Below are 16,426 nucleotides of genomic sequence, written 5' to 3'. Positions count from 1 at the left end.
AAATTGGTATGGCGTTTATATATAGTTGATGTCCACATATTTGGATTCTGGAAATAAATTTCAGAAGTTTAAATTTGAAATAACATGGTGACTACACTTACTGTGGTGAGCATAGTATAGAGTTGTCAAATCACTGTGATGTACACTTGAAACTAATATAACCTTGTATGTCAACTACAAAAATAAAGAACTATGTCTAAATTTTTTTTATGTTTTTTATTTATTTTTGAGAGTTAGAGATAGCGCAAACAGGGGAGGGTCAGAGAGAGAAGGAGATACAGATTCCGAAGCAGGCTCCAGGCTCTGAGCTAGCTGTGAGCACAGAGCCCGACGGGGGATCAAACCCATGAACCGTGAGGTCATGACCTGAGCTGAAGCCACATGTTTAACCAACTGAGCCACCCAGGTGCCTGTAAAGAACTATGTTTAAAATAACAGTAATTGGCCCAGTTATTTGATGTTGATACATCTATTAATTACAGCTGTATTTGGATTATATCAGTAACAGGGTGAAGACAGCATTTTAAATGTAAGTGGAAATTTGTGGGATCTCTCACAGAGAGGGAAATACACTGCCAAACTGTGTTCTAGAAAGTCACTTCCTACCCATACATCCTTTTGAACACCATGTATTTTACTTCTTAAAGTCACTGCTGATTTGGAATTTGGTAGGCAAAATATTAATATCTTCTTTTAATGTTTATTTCTTTACTTATAAAGATGAACTTTTAATGTTTCTTATTTATATCTGTTGATAAGGAAATTCAAGAAGTTATACACTTAAATTATTTTAACCTGAGAAATAAAGCCAGGGAACTTGACCTAAAGACAGTGTTGTAATCTACATTTCTCAGATGCCAAATGAAATTTTTCTTTGTTTTGGGCACTGCCATACCACTTCCCATTGTCATTAGCATGGCACCCTATTTAGGTAGTAATACGGTAGTAATCCCACTTCGTAGGGATCAAGGTTATTTCTTATAATTAGAAATTGTCAGTTTAGCCTTAAGTATTTTGTTTTTAAAAATGTATTATGATAATGGGAAATAAAACATGCCATTATTTCTCATTCTTCCCTTGGTTAACAAATTAGGATACATAAAGCCTCAAATTACCTTTAAGGCTTATAAGCATTCATATATTTTATCCATTAGTCAAGTTATTTTATAAACCCAACGTTGCCTCTGAAATGGCTTTACACACAAAGAGGATTTTGCCATAAATGCTTGTGGCATTTTATTCTCTTCAGATTTGGGGGGAGGGAGAGGGAGGCAAGGATAGAGGAAAGAAAGCAGGGCATACATTAATTTGGATGGGATTGGTCTCAAAGTAGCATTCAGTGTAATCCTACTACCTATAAAATGTATGGTAGGGAAGATGCACAGAGTGAAACAATTTAAAGTTCAATACCAGGGGAATAACCAAGTGAATTATAGTACATCCATACAGTAGAAGATAGTGTAGCCATTAAAATGTTAAAGCATTAAAGAGGATTTAATTACAGAAAAGTGCTCATTATATGTAGATAATTGCAAGTGAGAAAATGATAATGCAAAACACAAAATCAAGTTTCTTTAAAAAATTTCTTTAATGTTTATTTATTTTTGAGAGAGAGAGACATAGTGTGAGCAGGGGAGGGGCAGAGAGAGAGAGGGAGACACAGACTCCAAAGCAAGCTCCAGGCTCTGAGCTGTCAGCACAGAGCCCAACGTGGGGCTTGAACGCATGAACTGTGAGATCATGACCTGAGCTAAAGTTGGCCACCCAACCGACTGAGCCACCCAGGCGCCCCAAGGTGTTGTTTTTTTTGAAATCTTTTTTGCTTTTTGTTTTGTTTTATTTTGTTTTAAGAGCATGCTGTAGACAGATGATGGGAAGGAAGTATACCAGTATCTTCTGTTTTGTTTTTCTATCCTAGAGGAAGAAATATTTATTCTTCCTTATAAGCACCAGAAATATACCAAAAATATTTTAATGGTTATCTTGAGTGACTTTTTTTGTGTTTAAAATTTTCTGAATTTTCCTTATTGCCCACAGTGAACACTCTTTTGTTGTGTAGAAAAACTTTATTATTTATTTATTTTTAATGTTTGTTTATTCTTGAGGGAGAGAGAGAGACAGAGTGTGAGTGGGGGAGGGGCAAAGAGAGAGGGAGACAGAATCTGAAGCAGGTTTCAGGCTCTGAGCTGTTAGCACAGAGCCCAACACTGGGCTCAAACTCACAAACTTCGAGATAATGACTTGAGCCAAAGTCAGATGCTTAACTGACTGAGACACCAGGCACCCCGAAAAACTTTTAAAAAAAGAGAAAAATTACATACTATTTTAGAAACAGAATTATAGTTACTTGACAGTTACTTGAAATCTCCTGATTTCCTGTGCAGTTAAAAACTTAAACTCTTTTATAGACTGTTTCTAAATAAAAATGACTAGATCCATTAATAACAATTGATCATATTATGCAAGTGACATATAGAAAGGAGAAAGTTGTGATACTTCACTTCCCATCCTTAGCATGGTCTTCCAGAAGAGAAATTTGGGAATAAATGGAGTAGTAACTTGCTGGGTCAAGAGCAAGATATGACTTTAGTTGGCAAAGAATCATCTTTTCGTAAGCAAATGTTGACCAAGATTTTGTCCATCTGTATGTGTTCAGCCCTTCTTTCCTATAGTTGGCAAACTATATTCCTTAGTATTAACTACTTAGTAGGAACAAATAACTGTTTGAGTGTATGCCAGTCTTAAATGAAATTGCAGCTCTTTGGTTGAGAAGTAAAATGAGATTGCAGATTCAGGATATGAAAATAGTCTGTGACATTATTTTTTGTTCTTTAATAAACCTTTTATTTTACTTAAAATTTAAAAAAATTTTTATAATGTTTATTTTTGAGAGAGAGAGAGACAGAGACACAGAATCCAGGCTCTTAGCTGTCAGCACAGAGCCCAATACAGGTCTCAAACCCACGATCTGTGAGATCATGACCTGAGCCCAAAGTCTGATGCATAACCGACTGAGCCATCCAGGCACTCCTAATTTTTTTTTAAGATTATGTATTTATTTTTGAGAGAGAGAGCGAGTGAGCATGAGCACAAGTGGAGTGGGGGCAGAGAGAGAGGGAGAGAGAATCCCAAGTAGCTTCCAAGCTGTCAGCACAGAGCCCAATGCAGGGCTTGAACTCACAAACCACGAGATCATGACCTGAGACAATATCAAGAGTTAGTCGCTTAACCAACTGAGCCAACTAGGCACCCCTAATAAACTTTTTTAAATGGAAGTATAATATACATACAGAAAAGTACATAAATTATAATTTATAGCTTAATGAATAGTCATAAAATTAGTATTTCCATGGAGCCACTCCAGAACAGATGAAGAAGTGGAACTTCTCTTGGGCACCTGGGTGGCTCTGTTGGTTGAGCATCTGACTTGATTTCAGCTCAGGTCATAATCTCGTGGTTCATGTGTTCCAGACCCACATTGGGCTCTGTACCCTACTTGGGATTCTCTCTCCCTCTCTCTCTGCCTCTCCCCTGCTCCCTCTCTCTTTCTCTCTCAAAATAAATGAATAAACTTAAAAAAATAGAGAGAAATAGAATCTTTCCAGTATATATAAAGCCTCCTTCATTCCTCTCCCAGTGACTACCTGCCCCTTCCCCGAAGTCAAGCACTGTTATGACATAATATCATAAAAGAATTTTGCTTGTTTTTGAACGGTAATTGGAATCACAAGTTACTCTTTTGGGTCTGGCCTCTTTTGTCCAACATTTTGATTATGACATCCATTAGCAGTCGTTTGTTTATTTTCATTACTGTGTAGTATACCACCGCAAGGACACAACACAGTGTTTTCAAGCTGCTGACCACGAGCATCTGTATTGCTGCCAGCTTTTGGTAATTATAAATAAATAATTGTGATATATATCTTTTTTTCACATATGCATCTTTGTTATGTATATAACTAGGAGTAGAATTGCTGGGCTATGGGTATGTATATGTTTAGGTTTAATAGATACTCCTTCCAAACAGTTTTCCAAAATGGCTATACCAATTTATAAGCCCATTGACAATTTCGGATGCTCCAAATCCTCAGCCTTTTAAATTCTAACCATTGTAATAGGTAGAGTGGTATCTAACTGTATATTTAATTTGCATTTCCCTAATGATGAATGAGGTTGAGCACCTTTTCATATGCGCATTGGTCATTTGGATAACCTTTTTAGTGAAGTGTTCCATATCTCTTGTCCATCTTTAAAAATTGGATTGTCAATCTTTTAAAAATTGATTTGCAGGTATTACTAACATATCCCAGATATACATTCTTGTCAGTTACATAAATTACAAGTATCTTATTCCTCTCTATGGCTTGCGTTTTGATTTTCCTTTTTTTTAATATTATTTTTTGGGTGAGAGCAAGCAGGGGAGGGGCAGAAAGAGGGGGACAGAGCATCTGAAGCGGGGTCTGTGCTGACAGGCTGACAGCAGTGAGCCCAGTGTGGGGCTTGAACATACAAACCGCGAGATCATGACCTGAGCTGAAGTAGGACACTTCACTGACTAAGTCACCCAGGCCCCTGCCTTTTGATTTTCTTAATGGTATATTTTAATGAACCAAAGTTTCTTTTTTTCTCCCAATTTTATATTTTGTCAAGTTTCAAATCTCTTTAAAATGTTTCAAGAATAGTAAATACTTACAATACCCTTCACCTATTCACCAATTAACATTTGCTTTGTTTCTCCACATACAGTTATAATTTATTGTTTTATTCTTAAACTGTTTGAAAGCTAGCTGCAGGCACTATGACACTTCATAAATACTTTAATACTATTTTAAAAGAATGAGGACGTTCTCTTATATATCTGCCATGTAATTAACACACTCAGGAAGTTTAACATGATACAATATGATTATCTGACATGTAATCCATATTCATATTTCTCCAATTTAAACAGAAATTTTTAATTTTAGTGTAGTTCAGTTTAGCAGTGTTTTTCTTTTTCGTTAATGCCACCCATGTCATTTTAATTTGGATTATGATAATGTGAAAGCTATAGTGTCTTAGAAATAAACATTAAATTGATAGTGTGACTTGGGCTGGCTGAATTCTTTTCTTCCCCTACTTCTTCTTTGTGTGAATACCAGAATATCATTATTGGTTACATAATGGAAAAAATTCAAATGGACAAAGTGAACATATATTTTCCACAACTCGCTGGTTTCCTGATTTGAAGTTTTCTGAAAACCTTATTGAGTGGTGCATTTTTAAATGTGTTATCACTTGTCACGTGAAAATCCTTGGAAAACCACTTCTCTTGAAAAACCAAAGCATTTTTAACTATTGACTAACTTGGGCACTATATGAAAAAAATCTTGCATAATCTAATAACTGAGTTAGTTGATGTGTATAATTATTTTAGAATTGGAAAGGAAAGAGTAAGGAAGATTTTAATTTCACATGAGTAATCAAAACTTGCACCACTTAAATATAAAAGCAGAAGACATCCTTTCGTATGTGTGTGGAAACCAGTATGGGTGGTGATATAAGAAATATAGAGTGAGTTTATCATATAAAATGGAAATAACAGATCTAAGCAATGGAGAGTTATTAGAAAAGAGAAAAGTTTTTGGGATGTGGCAACTGCAGGGAATTATAATGGAACCACTGATTTCAGTTGGTTTATTAATGACTTAGATGACTGCTGTGCTTATAGATCTTACAATTTGACCCTGCATGGGAAATTTCCCCTGTGCGGTGGATTATATTTAGAAACAGTTGAACCTACTAGATAGGTTTCTTTTGAGAAATGGTTTTAAATGTTAAAAAAAAAAAAGTAACCTCATGGGGATTGAAACTACATCTTGGGAAAATGAATCTTTGTCTCATTCTCTAGTCAACTAGAAAGAAAAGCCAATGTAAAGAAGGAAATGCATTCCTGTGAAGATGCCTGAGGAAAAAGAGCTTGTCTGGGTATCTTTGTTGGGAAGGTTAGGTTATCACTGAAGCACTATACACAGTCTTTAGTGGTTTTCTGTCCAGCATAGTTTTTCTTTTTCAGTTCGTAGACCTTTTATAGAAATGAATATTTTGTAACCAAAGTAAAACATGTGAGCAATGACTTTAAGTCCCTGTTTCATGGTTCCAAACATGTACCCTGGGAAATTAGTATAATCATTGGCATCATTGTGGATATTTTGTGAAGTTTGTTTTTAAGAAGAAATTCTTGGGGCACCTGGATGGCTCAGTTGGTTAAGCATCTGACTTTGGCTTAGGTCATGATCTCGCAGTTTGTGAGTTTGAGCCCAGTGTTGGGCTCTGTGCTGACAGCTAAGAGGCTGGAGCCTGCTTCAGATTCTGTGTCTCCCCCTCTCTCTCTGCCCCTGCCCTGCTCATGTTTGCTCTCTCTCTCTCAAAAATAAACATTAAAAAAATTTTTTAAACAGAAATTCTTAAGTCAGATCCAAGGAATTATATCTGTATTTGATAGGTTAAAAAGTATATATTTGTTTGGTTTAAAGAAAACTGTGGGAGAGTATACTGTCTTATTGTAGTCAACAACTTGTAGAAATTGCTTTTTCCAAATATAGCTTAAGAAGTACCTCTATTTAAGGAACCTAAGGATAATGGAAAGAAGTGATGGCCTGATAATGATTAAGGGATAATGATATAAGTTAATATTCTTACATTAACTTGGAGATAGGTAGGAGCCAGATGATAAATAGCTAACAGTTGAGAACAATATAGTACTTGAGAGCTTGGGTTCTGGGGGTCATACAGGTTTATTCTGGACCTCAGTCTACCACTTAGGCAAATTGCTTAACTTTCTAAGTCCTAGTTTCTTCACTTGTGGAATGGAGGTAATAATCTTAGAACAGTGGTTCTCAGACTTTTTGGAGTCAGGAGGGTTTTTTAAGTTTGTTTATTTTGAGAGAGAGAGCACGCAAGCAGGGAGGAGCAGAAGAGAGGGAGACAGAGAATCCCAAGCAGGCTCTGTGCTGCTAGCACAGAGTCCCACACAGAGCTTGAACACATGAAACCGCAAGATTGTGACCTGAGCTGAAACCAAGAGTTGGATGCTTAACCTACTGGCTTACGCCACCCAGGCACCCCATGGACTTATTTATGCTTTTAGAAATTCATGATGACTCAAAAAAGCTCTTGTGTGTGTGTGTTAGGTCTATTGCAGAAATTAAAACTGAGAAAATTTAAAAATATTTATTAATGGGGGTGCCTGGGTGGCTCATTCAGTTGAGTGTCTAACTCTTGATTTAGGCTCAAGTCATGATCCCAGGGTTGTAGGGTTGAGCCCCACCTTGGACTGTGCACTGAGTATGGAGCCTGTTTAAGATTCTCCCTCCCTCCCCCTCTGACCCCCTCCCCCCTTGTGGTTTCTCTCTAAAAATTTTTTATTTTTTATTTTTTATTCTTTTTAACGTTTGTTTATTTATTTTTGAGAGACAGAGAGAGACAGAGTACAAGCTGGGGCGGTGCAGAGAGAGGGAGACACAGAATCCAAAGCAGGCTCCAGGCTCCGAGCTGTCAGCAGACAGCCTGATGCAGGGCTCGAACTCATTAACTGTGAGATTGTGACCTGAACCAAAGTCGGCGTTCAACTGACTAAGTCAACCAGGCACTCCTAAAAATTTTTTTAAATTAATTAATTTAAAAATAGGAATAAAGCCATTACATATTCACATAAATAACATTTTTTGAAGAATAACTATTTTCCAAACAAAAAATATTGAAAAGAGTGGCATTATTGTATTTTTTCATATTTCTTTACTTTCTGGCTTGATAAAAGACAGCTTGAAAAAGATTTTCATATCTACTTCTGCTTTCAGTGTGTTGTCATATCTTATATTAGGTAAGCTCTAGAAAACTCATTGGTCACTTGTGAGAGAATGAGTCAAAAAGGCATCTTACTATTGTATATACAGATTTGGATTCCTGGACTCCCTGAAAGATGCTTTGCAATCCCTAGGATCCTTAGGAGTTTCCCTGGCTACACTTTCAGAGCTTTTACCTGAGGGTATTGTTTTCATGATTTGACACAATATTGTTTATAAAACCTTAGCATAGTGTTGGCACTTAGAAAGCGCATAAAACTATGAACTGTTGTTTTCATTGTGGGAGCCTATGAGAAATTTTAAGCATAGTAGTCATGTGATCATATTTACATTCTTAAAAATATCACTTTGCCAACATGGTAGAAGATGGATTGGTAATAAAAGGAATAAGGTAGAGACAGAGAGACAAGTTAGGTTTCTGCAATAAGCCAGACTAAAATGGTAAACCCTTGACAGTAGTGGAAATGAAAAATGAAGGATGGCTCCTAGAAATCTGGATTAGTAGAATGTAAAGTCTTAGTAGCTGATTGGTTGTATTGGGGTCAGGAGATTCTGGTCAGTAGGAATGAAGAATCAAGAATGACTCTTAGTGTATACCTTAAATCTGCACAGTTATATTATCAAATGTATTTCTGTTAAAAATTACTTTTAGTTTTCCTGCTTGGATAAATATAGGAAGATCACCTTTGAGAAGAAAGATTGGAGAGTTCAGTTGTAAGTATATGTATGGGCAATTTAGGAGGACATAACCAGGAGATAATTAAGTATATGGATCTAGTACTCAGGAAATAGATTTTTGAATATCATCAGCTCATAAGTTCTAGTCAAACCCATTGGTGAGAAGGAAGGTATGCCATGTTAAAACAGGTGTGGTAGGCAGACTCAGATGGTCTCTCTAATCCTTTCTACTTGTATTCATGCCCTTGCATGATTTTATTCTCTTGATCATGGGCTGGATCGACAGCAAAAATGGTGAGATGTTACTTCTGTGATTAAATTACAAAAAGGCCATAACTTCTGTCTTGTTGTCCCTCATTCCCCTTTTAGAGAAACAAGATACCATGTTGTGAGTATGGAGAGAAAAACTGGCTTGGGAATTATAAGAGCCTGGACATTGGAGACAGACTTGTTCTAATACTTAATAAAATTTGACAAGTTATCTCTAAGTTCATTTTCCTTGTCTATAAAATGGAGGTAATAATAATACCTATCTTTTTAGGTTGTTGAGAGGATTAAATTGGATGATGATTATAAAATGCCCAGTATGAATCTTCATGACCTTGGATCTGGCCACAGATTCTTACACATGACACCAAAAATATAAGCAACGAAGAAAAAATAGATAAATTGGACTTCATTACAGTTAGAGACATTTGTGCATCAAAGGACATTATTAAGAAAGTGAAATGCCAACCCACAGAATGGGAGAAAACTTTTGTAAATTGTAATCTGATAACATTATAAAGAACTTTTACAACTCAACAACAAAAAGACAATCCAATTAAAAGATGGGCAAAGGACTTGGATGGGTATTTCTCAAAAGAAGATATACAAATGGCCAATAAGCACATAAAAGGTTGATGAACATCATTAGTCATTAGGGAAATGAATGCAGATCATAGCTCTAGTGGGATATAATTTCACACCCACTAAGATGGCTATAATAGTAATAGTTTTCTTTTTTAAACAAAATAACAAATGCTGGCAAGGATATGGTGAAATTAGAACCCTCATACATTGCTGGTGGACGTGTAAAATGATGTGGCCACTGTGAGAAAGTTTGGTTGTTCCCTCAAGGTTAAACATAGAATTACCATGTGCCCTAGCAGTTTTAGTATTAGATATATACCCAGTAGAATTGAAGACAATACCTCAAATATTTGTACATGTATGTTCATATCAGTACTATTCATGTTAGCTGAAAGGTAGAAACAGTCCAAATGTCCATTAACAGATAAGTGGATAAGCACAATAAGGTATATATACACAATGGAATATTATTCAGCCATAAAAATGAAGTACTGATACATAGTACAATGTGGATGAATTTTAAAAACATTATACTAACAAGGAAGCAAGACAAAATGATCACATTTTATATGATTTCATTTATATGAGACATCTTGGATAGTAAACCCATAGAGACAGAGAGCAAATTGGTGGTTGCCAGTTGGGAGAAAGGACAGGAGATGGGGGATGGAGAGAGAGGGGAGTGACTGCTTAATGGATACAAGATTTTGGCATGATGAAGATGTTTTAGAATTTGATACAGGTGGAGGTTATACAATATTGTGAATATACTAAATGCCATTGAAACGTACACTTAAAATTTTCACTTTAAAGCAATTTTAGCTCCAGGGGTATCTGGGTGGCTGAGTTGGGTAAGTGTCCAACTTTTTAAAAAATATAATTTATTGTCAAATTGGTTAACATATAGTGTGTACTGTGTGCTCTTGGTTTTGGGAGTAGATTCCCATGATTCATCGCTTACATACAACACCCAGTGCTCATCCCACGAGTGCCCTCCTCAATGCCCATCATCCATTTTCCCCTCTACCACACCCCCTATCAACTCTCAGTTTCTCTGTATTTAAGAGTCTCTAATGGTAAAGCATTCAACTTTTGATGTCCACTCAGATCATGATCTTTTTTTTTTTTTAATTTTTTTTACATTTATTTATTTTTGAAAGACAGAAAGAGACAGCATGAGCAGGGGAGGGTCAGAGAGAGAGGAAGACACAGAATCTGAAGCAGGCTTCAGGCTCTGAGCTGTCAGCACAGAGCCCGATGTGGGGCTCGAACCCACATCTGTGAGATCATGACCTGAGCCGAAGCCGGACGTCCAACCGACTGAGCCACCCAGGCGCCCCTCAGATCATGATCTTATAGTTCAGTTCATGAGCTCAAGCCCTGTGTTGGGTTCCACTCTGTCAGCACTAAGAATCCCTGCTTGGGATTCTCTCCCTCTCTCTCTGCCCCTCTCCTTTGCTCACATTCTCTGTCTCTCTCTGTCTGTCTCTCTCTCTCTGTCTCTCTCTGTCTGTCTCTCTCTTTCAAAATAAATAAATGAACATTAAAAAAAAATTTGGCTCAATAAGAAAAACCTATCGGATGGTGTTTGACACCTACCTAGTAAGCTATCAATAAATTTTAGATTTTATTACTGCCTAATGACACCTTTATCTTAATTTAGATGTGTGACCTTGGGTATCAGTTTTCTCAGTTGAAAAATGAAGTTGTTGGACTAGAAGACCCCTATGATTCTTTCAGCATTAAAATAAAATTCTGTATTTTAAGATACAGTATTTAATGTGTTGTGTAGGGAAAACTGACTCTTAACTCCTCCTGATTTTCTCTTTTACTCTCACATTACTGTCAGCACTCACCATACTTCTGGTACCGTATGTGGTCCCCCCCACACACACATAAAGCAATTCCATGACATCAGCTGGGTGTCCTGCAGTTTAACTCAATTCTGACTCCCTGGAGATACTGTCAGATCCCACAGGGTAAGGGCTCCGTCCCACAGGAGTACCCTCCCTCCCACTTCAGATACCAGTTGCGAGTCCAGGTTGTCACCTGTGCTTGTGCCCAATCATCGACTATAAATCAGATGTTCCCTGGGATTCCGTCTTGGGTTTGATTAATTTGCTGGATCACCTCACAGAACTCAGGAAAACAGTTTACACACTCTTTAACAGTTTATAATAGAAAGGTCTGGTAAAGGATACAGGGGTACATCCAGCTGGTAGAGATGCGTAGGGCAGGGTGTGTGGAAAGGGAGCAGAGTTTCCATGCCCTCTCCAGACAAGCCCCACTATTCCAGCCCCTCTGCATGTTCACCAGCCCAGAAGCTCCCCAGACCCTGTACTTCAGGAATTTTTATGAAAATTTTAATCACATGAATCACTAACTCTATTTCCAGCCCTCTCCATCTCTGGACAGGATAGTGGTATGAATGAAAATCCCAAGGTTCTAATCATGGCTCGGCCTTAAGAGCAGCCCTCCTGCAGGAACCCACCAAGAGTCACCTCGTGATGAAAAAACACTGCTATCACAAGTGCCAACGCATTTAGCAACTCCATGTCAGGAGCTAGGGTCAGAGATTAAATATTAGAACAAAAGGTGCTCCTAGTGTTTGTACCACTTCAGAAATCCCAGGAGGGAGCTCTGTGCCAGAAACCAGGGGCAGAGAATATTTTATTATCTCACATTCATATAGCATGTATTTATTGTTCACTTTCAGGGTACTGTGCTAGGTACCAAGGACTTAGCAGTAAATAAGACAGAGATGGTTCCTGCTGTCACACAGCTAACATTCTAGTAGAAAAGGCAGTACACAAATACTTGCTTGCTGAAAATTTAACTACAGTGTGGAGCAGGGGTCAAGTGGGCAGTGATTGTTCTCCTGAGAAAAAGAGAGTTAAGTATAAAGAACGAGCTGGAGTTAATTGAGTGAAGAATAGGGAGATGAGCTTTCTAGCAGAGTCTGGTCGTGGGAAGGAGCATAGTGCGCTTGCAGAACTGAAAGAAGGCTAGTATGCCTGGAGCTCAGACAGTGACTGCTGGACAAAGGCTGGATCATGTAAGGCTTCTCGGTCATATTAAGGATTTTGGACATTATCCTAAGAACACTGGGGAGTCACTGAGGGGCTTAAACAAGCTGTATTCAGTGTCTGGCCTTGTAGATAATGGTTTGGAGGGGGACAAGAGCGGAGTGTCATTGCAGGAGCCAAGAACCAGGGTACAGGTCATGGTCAGGGAGAGAAGTCATTGAATTTGAGAGGAATTTAGGATGAAGTCTTGATTGATTGCCTGTGGGACATGAGAGAGGAGAGAGAGGTGTCAGGATGGAGTCCCAGATTTCTCCCCTAGCAAATAAAGAACATTGGAAGGCATTCTGCTTCAGGCTGAGGTGGAATAGCAGGGACTACGTTCACCTTCCTTCCCACCTGAGGACCGTGTTTTTAGTGACAAAATTTATGAAACTGGTTTTAGGACACTGACATCAGGCAACAAAGGACAATGATCTCTGAAAGATAGGAAGTAAATGCATTGAGCCCTGTGATGGTCCCAACTTGCTGCTTTGAGAGTTTTCCAGCTGCGGTGCAGGGAAGGGGAATCTGGGCAGAGATTGGCAGACTCCCTGAGTCCAAGACACAGAACTAAGAGTCTGGAGAGACCAGAGCAACTGGAGTTCACAGGAGAGAGTTCCAGAAAGGAGAAGACTGCACAGGGAGAGAACCCTGGAGATCTGCAGACGGTCCTCCTAGAGTCTTCAGCTGAGTACAATCAGTGCATTCATGCAAGGAGACCACTTGAGGCTGAAGAGTGTACCATCCCAAGGGATGAGGGGCAGCAATGGCCAGCACCACAGGCCACTACAAGTGCCTGTGCCTACCAGCCAGCCTAACAAAATCTCATGATTGACAGAACTCAGAAGAGTTTTGCCTCAGTAGTAGCGAATACAGTTGTCAAAACTTCCCAGACTATATACTTCAAGTATGTGCAGTTCATCATATATAAATTATATCTCACCAAAATATTTTAAGTTTTTTGTTTTAAAAATGTTTATTATTTTGAGAGAGAAAGAGAGAGTCTGAGCATGCTTGAATGGGGGCAAGGCAGGGAGAGAGGGAGAGAGAGAGAGAGAGAATCCCAAGCAAGCTCCACACTGTCACCACAGAGCCCAATTCAGGGCTCAATCTCAAACCATGAGATTGTGACCTGAACCAAAGTCAACAGTAGGAGGCTTACCCGACTGAACCACACAGGCACCCCAGTTTTTTATTTTTAAGTATACTGGTTTCTTCTTTGCCTATCCAGGCCATCTACAACAAATAAGCAGTTCAAATCTTACACCCATCATGCAGTGTACTTTGTTAAACACCACTCTGGTGTGCTTTTCCTGGGTTCTGGTAATCTTGAGTGTATTTCTAGTGTCTGCTTAGAGTTCCAAAATGCAGCAGTGTTTCTGAGATTTGGAGGATAACCAAGAGTTAAATGTGCTTGTATTTACAAAGTGACATTTTAAAAAAAGTAAAAACAGTTTTCTGGTCTTAAAGATATCACTTTGGGGTTTCTTATGCTTTTCAAAATAACATCTAGTGTAGGGAAAACAGCTTCTAAAATGTAAAAACCCTGCTGGATTTTAAGATAAAAGTGGTCTTACAGCACTGTAGAGAGATGGGAGAAATGGCATGTGTAAGGTGCTCAGCGTAGGTCCAAGTGAAGCAAGAAAAATGTAGTGCTAAGGATTTAACTATACGTGTTAGATGTCAAAGACTGTAAGAACAAATATTGCTTATTTAACTGAAAATAATTGTTAAAGCCATGGGGTTTGTTTTGTTTCATTTTTTTGTAGTATGTATTTTTAAAAGTTAAATATGAGTGCTTTTTTTGCCCTTATAAAGCAATACATATTCATTTTAAAAAATATAAAGAAAGCAAAAATCATGCAAAATCACAGAATCCAAAAATAGTCACTTTTAAGTGACTAAGCATTCTTTTAAGTAATCCAAACGTCTCTAAGAGATCCTAGACACACATATGTACACACACACATGTGCATATAAATATAAATTTTATGTGCACGGCATCATGCTATTCCTGTTCTACAGCCTACTTTTTATTTATTTATTTATTTATTTATTTAATTAATTTTTTTTTTTGGTGCTGAGACCCGGGATCGAACAGCCTACTTTTTAAACTTAGTTCATTGTGAACATCTTTCAGTGTCCATGAAAAAGTAAAATCATTTGTTTTATGAATGTGCAGAATACCGTTATGTAATTATCATTTAGTTTGTTAATTCTTAGTGCACATTCTTGTTGTTTACAGTGTTTCACTAAAGTAAATGATGCTGCAGTGAGATCCTTTGCTGGATCAGAGTAAACGGCGCATTTACAGTTTTTATACATATTAACAAAGTGACCGCCACACTTATCCAAATTATATTTCTGTGAGTGGTAAAAGAAGGCACTTGTATTCCTCTAATTTAGCCAAGCCTGGGTATTGTTAAACTTTTTAATACTAGCCCATTTTATAGAGAAATTATGTTTCGTGTTTTTACATGCATTTGATTGCTAATAAAGTTGTGTTTATTGGCCAACTTACTTTCCTCCTTTCATGAATTTCCCATTATCATCATTGTCTACTTTTCTGCTTCCCTTATTTAAAGGTGAGGAAACTGAGGTCTAAAGAAATGAAGTAATTTTCCCACAGTCAGGCAGTAATTTAGTGCCAGAATCAGTAATAGCACGCTAGAGCTGGAAGGGGATCTGAGACATCCTCGAGTCCCAACCCTCTAATGTTACAGATGCAGAAACAGGCCTATTAGGTGGCTTGACTAAGGACAGCTACTCAGCTCATTAATGACAGAACCAGGAATCTGAATCAAATCTCATGAAGAGGGAAAGGCAAGTAACATTTTTGAGCCTGTTGTATTTCTTCTTCTTCTTCTCCTTCTTCTTCTTCTCCTTCTCCTCCTCCTCCTCCTCCTCCTCCTTTCTTCTTCTTCTTCTTCTTTTTTTTAAATTATTTTAGTTTTGAGAGAGACAGCATGAGCAAGGGATGGTCAGAGAGAGAGGGAGACACAGAATCAGAAGACAGGCTCCAGGCTCTGAGCTAGCTGTCAGGACAGAGCCCGACGCGGCACTTGAATCCATGAACCATGAGATCATGACCTGAACTGAAGTTGGACGCTTAACCAACTGAGCCGCCCAGGCGCCCCAGAGCTTGCTGTATTTCTTGTGTGTTTTGTCATTTAATTCTCACTATTATTTTACCATAGTTGACCCTTGAACAATGCAGGGATTGGGATACTGGCCCCTGTGTGGGCAAAAATTCTTCATAGAACTTTTGACTCCCCTCAGACTTAAGTACTAGTAGTCAGGGGTGCCTGGGTAGCTCAGTCGGTTAAGCGTCCAGCTTCAGCTCAGGTCATGATCTCACAATTTGTGGGTTCGAGCCCCGTGTTGGGCTCTGTGCTGACAGCTAGCTCAGAGCCTGGAGCCTGCTTTGGATTCTGTGTCTCCCTCTCTCTCTGACCCTCCCCTGCTCGCACTGTCTCTCTCTGTCTCTCAAAAATAAATAAAAGACATAAAAAATTAAAAAAAAATTACTAGTAGTCAATTATTGACCAAAAGCCTTACTAATTACATAAACAGTTGATTAACACTTATTTTGTATGTTATATGTATTATATACTGTAGTCTTAAAATAAGCAGAGAAAAGAAAATGTTATAAAGGAAATCATAAGGGGGTGCCTGGGTGGCTCAGTTGGATGACCATCTGACTTTGGCTCAGGTCATGATTTCACGGCTTGTAGGTTCTAGCCCCACATTGCGCTCTGTGCTGATAGCTCAGAGCCTGGAGCCTGCTTCAGATTCTGTGTCTCCGTCTCTCTCTGCTTTTCCCCTGCTTACACTGTCTCTCTCTCTCTCTCAAAAATAAATAAACATTAAAAAAAAGGAAATCATAAGGAAGAGAAAATACATTTATAGTACTGTACTATATTTATAGAAAATATCCACATGTAAGTGGACCCATGCAATTCAAACTTGTGTTGTTCAAGGGTCAAC

The 16,426-nt window shown here is 38.2% G+C and overlaps 1 protein-coding gene across 4 annotated transcripts in view; it reads left to right on the top strand.

Moving 5' to 3' along the window:
• The window catches only part of LIN52 (lin-52 DREAM MuvB core complex component), a 107,257-nt gene that overhangs the window by 22,141 nt on the left and 68,690 nt on the right, over positions 1 to 16,426 (top strand). Inside the window, exon 6 of one of the 4 annotated variants that reach the window (XM_029951021.1) lies at positions 8,892 to 9,010. The exons of the other annotated variants lie outside the window; for them this stretch is intronic. Coding sequence (XP_029806881.1) covers positions 8,892 to 8,893 — 2 coding nt within the window. The 3' untranslated portion in view covers positions 8,894 to 9,010. Of the gene's footprint in view, positions 1 to 8,891; positions 9,011 to 16,426 lie in introns of those variants that run through there. 4 annotated transcript variants of the gene reach the window in all.

Source organism: Suricata suricatta, chromosome 9, assembly GCF_006229205.1.
Source record: "Suricata suricatta isolate VVHF042 chromosome 9, meerkat_22Aug2017_6uvM2_HiC, whole genome shotgun sequence".
NCBI classification, from domain to species: domain Eukaryota; kingdom Metazoa; phylum Chordata; class Mammalia; order Carnivora; family Herpestidae; genus Suricata; species Suricata suricatta.
Note: the sequence above shows the minus strand (reverse complement) of the source record. Positions and strands in the feature narration are given on the sequence as shown.